The sequence below is a fragment of the Etheostoma cragini genome, chromosome 14 (genome assembly GCF_013103735.1).
Source record: "Etheostoma cragini isolate CJK2018 chromosome 14, CSU_Ecrag_1.0, whole genome shotgun sequence".
Lineage (NCBI taxonomy): Eukaryota > Metazoa > Chordata > Actinopteri > Perciformes > Percidae > Etheostoma > Etheostoma cragini.
The window spans coordinates 3,191,806-3,196,725 of NC_048420.1; the positions used below are offsets into that span (position 1 = coordinate 3,191,806).

At 42.6% G+C, this 4,920-nt stretch overlaps 1 protein-coding gene across 1 annotated transcript in view; it reads left to right on the plus strand.

The window, feature by feature from the left end:
* LOC117957153 (SNF-related serine/threonine-protein kinase-like) overlaps positions 1-4,920 on the plus strand; it is a 15,606-nt gene that overhangs the window by 1,618 nt on the left and 9,068 nt on the right. Inside the window, 3 exon segments of the mRNA XM_034892750.1 lie at positions 2,237-2,595; positions 3,046-3,264; positions 4,172-4,418. Coding sequence (XP_034748641.1) covers positions 2,473-2,595; positions 3,046-3,264; positions 4,172-4,418 — 589 coding nt within the window. The 5' untranslated portion in view covers positions 2,237-2,472.

Below are 4,920 nucleotides of genomic sequence, written 5' to 3' on the forward strand. Positions count from 1 at the left end.
CAGTTCTGAAGGCAAAAGGGGGTCCAATCCGTTACTAGCATGGGGTACCTAATAAAGTGGCCGGTGAGTGTATATATACATGTGTGTGTTTGGGTTCACACATGCACACTACTACCTTGTAAATCAATAGATTCGGCATCTTGAACAGTTACATAGCCGACCACAAAGCGTACACGACTGTTACGCTGCTGCGCTGTATGTTTACATGGACATCAAGCGCATTTATCTTTGCAATTTCACCCATCTGTAAACCAATCAAGTGACTAAAAACACACTCTTGAGGTAAGAGGTCTGGATTTAGAATTGCAGATCCTGGTTTGACCCAGGCCAACGCAACAGCTCACCACCATCCGACAGCCCATGTTGATCTCACCTAACCTAACCTGTCAGCCTGACGTGTGTGTGTGTGTGTTTGTGTGTGTGTGAGCAGAGACAGATAGAGATGTCATCCTCCTGTTAAAACAAAAACGACTCACTGGTACAAACTGAGGATCACATAAAAAACCCCAAAGAGCTTTTTAATCTTTCAACATTTCATTTGAGCAACCACAGATTGCCGGTGGTTTAGAGACGTTTTCAATTTTTTTTATCTTACTGTATCTGTTGATTGGCATGTTCCCTGGCAACAGTTATGCCTGATTGATTGGCAGTTATCTCTGTGGATTCAGGTGAGAGGGACACACCTAGACGAGGATCACCACCCAGGAATGTTCGTCTTTTTCTGTACATTGTGTGGTTTTTGCCACCTGTGTGCTCGTGGCACGCAGGTAGATTCCTGGGAGGAATGCCGTGCCTCCCCTGGAGGCGTTGTTGCATAATCAGGGCTGTGAAGCAACACGCTGTATTCTGGTGAACAGAGCGGAGGGGCAGAGTTAGTAGTTTGGTAGTTAGTTTAGAAGAGTTTTGTCATCCATGAGGGGCCGAACATATCAAATGACACATTCATTATGAAGAAATTCTGGGAAAGAAATTCTGTTAGATTAACAGAATATTAGACAGCAATAGTTTTAACCCTCATGTTTGTCTTTGGGTCAAATTTGACAGTAGAACTATCAAATAACTTTGGAAAAAACATTAAAAAAGCACCCACAACGTTGAAAAAGTGATAATAATGTTTCATGTTTGACGGGAAGACAACACAATACATTAATCCTTTTAGTCATTTAATCAAGAAAAAACTAATATTTTCTGGTTCCAGCTTCTCAAATGTAAGGATTTTCTGTTTTGCTCTGTTTGATTTCTATGTTAATTGAATGTCTTTGGGTTTTGGACTGTTAAAAAGGCGTCACCTTGGGTTTTTAAGAACTTATTTATTACCTTTCTTGACATTTTGTACAAATAACTCATTTAATAATGAAGTAATATAAATACAAATATTGGTTAATTGAACCTACCTTTCCTGTATGGAAAATACCTTATCAAAGCTGTGTTAGTGTATAAATTAAAGTAAGAAATGTCTTGTCAACACTTACATGAGTTAATTGTATATATGCAAGAGGACTCTTGGGTCAAACTTGACTCTTATCTAGTGCCAGTTGTCCCTAGTTATCCATATAGAAAACTGAGTCATCGGTATATTCGATGATACAGGCCCTTTGTTGGTTGGTACACTTCTGGGTCTGGGACTACTAGTTCAAGTTTTAATTTAGCTTTTTGGTTTTGAAGTGAATTAAGATGGGAAACGTCTTTTGATTTCACAATTCTAACAGATTTTAATGTTAAATGAAGTGCTAATATGCAACCAGATGTCAGTTATAGTCACTCTAGCAGCGTTGGCTTGGCGACGTCATTTTAATTTTATTCAGCCCAAACTTTGGTTAGGACCATATGCCTGCAAAATGGGCATCATTCCCATCAGCGTTAGCTGTACCTTTTGTTAAGTGCTATTAACCAAATGTTTAAAAGATAAACTAAGATGGTGAACTTGGGAAACATTCTACCTGCTAACCATCGGCACGTTAGCATGACATGGACAGTGTCATTGTGAACATGTTAGCACGCCTAGCTGTAGATTCTTAGTTTCTTTTTGTTTTGTAGATTTGGTATTTTAACTCATCCAATTATTAAATAGACACTAACGTGCAGAGAATGTGGACTTGAGGATCACAGTCCATCAGATAGGTTTATGACGCGGTGACTCAGTTCATTGTGGAGATTCCTTGAAGGGTTATATTGTCCAAAGGAATGGGTGAGTTTTGATGCCCTCTCTCTCTCTCTTGACCATTTTCACCCTAAGATCCAAAGAAGATGGGGTTGAAGTGAGCACTGGCAGCGCAGCAGGACAAAGCTCTGTGAATATTCGCCATCCTGCAGGGGATCTTATCAACAAATTCCTGAAACTGCATTGAGAAACCCGCAGCTGGTCTAAAACCCATCGAACCAGATTCCACCTAACTTCAACCTATGCAGGAGGACATGGAGAATTGACTGGAGACCAGAAGGCAGCTCCTCCGTCCGTGTCCACCAGCAGCGATGGCGGGGCTCAAACGTCATCACGATGGGAAGATCGCCGGGCTTTACGACCTGGACAAGACGCTGGGCCGGGGACACTTTGCTGTGGTCAAACTGGCCCGACACGTATTCACTGGGGAAAAGGTACGCTTGACCATTTCTGTACATGCAACTACACACTACAACTACAAAGTGCCAGTGATTTGCCTCACCCTTAGAGACAGACATACCAAAGAAGGGTGCTGAGTAACAACATATTTGAGTGATGTCTCAAACGCGAGATGAGTGGATAGATTTGCCAACGTATTGTGTTGATCTTGGCTCCTGTGACTGTTTTAGCGTCACATGATGGTCTCATTGTTGTTCCTAGAGGCGTTACCCACCAGACAAAGACCAAAACACTAAATGCTTGTAATGTTTCTGTTTGATAACCAGTGCAACATTTTTAGTATCGGCTTTACGCATCAGCAATTAGCTGCTTTAGTCGGAAAGTGTCAATAACCTCTACAGTGTGCAAAATCTGCTGCTAAAAGTTGTAGATTGGGACAGCTGTCCGTCATCAGTTCTGTATTTGACATTATGTTGCTCCTCTAGGTAGCAGTGAAGGTGATAGATAAGACTAAGCTGGACCCGGTGGCGCGGGGCCACCTTTTCCAGGAGGTGCGCTGCATGAAGATGGTGCAGCACCCCAACGTGGTACGCCTCTACGAGGTCATCGACACGGCCACCAAGCTCTACCTCATCCTAGAGCTGGGAGACGGGGGAGACATGTACGACTGCATCATGAAGCACGACGGAGGCCTCCCTGAAGAGGTGAGTTCGCCCTACCTGACTTGGGGACTCGCTACCATCTCCAGGGGTTGCTCGAGATAAAGCAAGAGAAAGGAGATCAATAAAGTATCATATCCATATTTATTCTCCTGTGAAAGAACAAGGGGCAGAATTAAGATTTCTTTTATTTTAGTTGAGACTATTTTGTGGGAATGCAGTGAAGGGCACTTCAAAGGTAGTTAGAAGCTCACCAATGCATTGCGCATACCGATTCTTTCAAGTTAATCAATTCCACACTCCAGGAACCAACTGTCTGACATTGAAAGCCATTGAAAAAGGATAAATTCAGCAGGGAAAAATGGATGAGGCGTTCTCAAATTCTGCAATGGTAGCAGTGGCATTGAGGCGGTAGTCAATAAGCAGGTTGGTTTTGCGGTAAAGTAAGTTAAAGTAAAATTTGGCATCGTTGGTAAGATGTGTGTGTGTTATACTGCAGAGAAGCAGTTTAGAAACTTGAAATTCACTCATTTTTTCCCAAATTAAACAAATAACATTTAAGGAGGCACGTATAAATAACTATCATGTACAGAGTTAGATACAAATCATGAAGACTACTCTAATTACTGTCCACTAGAGCCAGAAGCTAGTTAGCGTAGCTTAGCATAAAAACTGGAGACAAAGCAGACGACTAGTCTGGTTTTAATCGTTTTATCTCTCACCAATAAAGCAAATTCAAACTGTTAAACTCCTGCTTTAAATAGTCCACAAAGGCATTGCTAGTTGGTAGTTAGCCCTATGTTCTCTTGGTGTTCATCCCAGATGGATTAGAGAAGCTAAATTACCTAAATGTGTGTGTGAGGATTCGTCTTATGACCTCCTGACATTATTATTATTATTATATGTGATACATTACTATCGCTTGCTACCATTCCTGTCTCTCCTCTCCAAGGTGGCCAAGTGTTACTTTGCCCAAATTGTCCACGCCATCTCCTACTGTCACCGGCTGCACGTGGTGCACAGGGACCTGAAGCCAGAGAACGTGGTGTTCTTCGAGAAGCAGGGGGTCGTCAAGCTCACCGACTTCGGCTTCAGCAACCGGTTTCAGCCCGGGAAAACACTGAACACCTCCTGTGGCTCATTGGCCTACTCTGCTCCTGAAATACTGCTGGGGGACGAGTATGACGCTCCTGCTGTGGGTGAGTCTAAAGACCTACATAGATATCTATGCGGATATATCAAAAGTTACATAATTATTACAGCTTTTACTGTCTCAGTCCGTAGTCCAGTGTGCGCTGCCAGCAACAGAACATGGTACACACTGCCTATCAGCCTTGTTAACTGATGCCTTTACATTCACACACTCTCTTTGTAGATGTACAAGAATACTGATAGCTGTGAATACACCTTGAATATACTGTAAATGACCCACAGTACTTTGGATGGGCCCTGCAGACAACTTAGACAGCGTTATCAGCCAGCTGATAGGACGAGATCTGCTCACAGATCATATTTTGTTAGTCTACCGGGCAGCTAGTCTACAACTTTATCCACACAATTGCAGACCTACACCTGCAGGTTATTTTTGTCTGTGGTTAATGTTCATTGTCAGTTATGGCCTTTCTGTGTATAATCAAATCTGATATCAAATCAGGCTGAAATTGGTTTCCCGCAGCCTCACCCCGACCGCCGCTGCCCCCC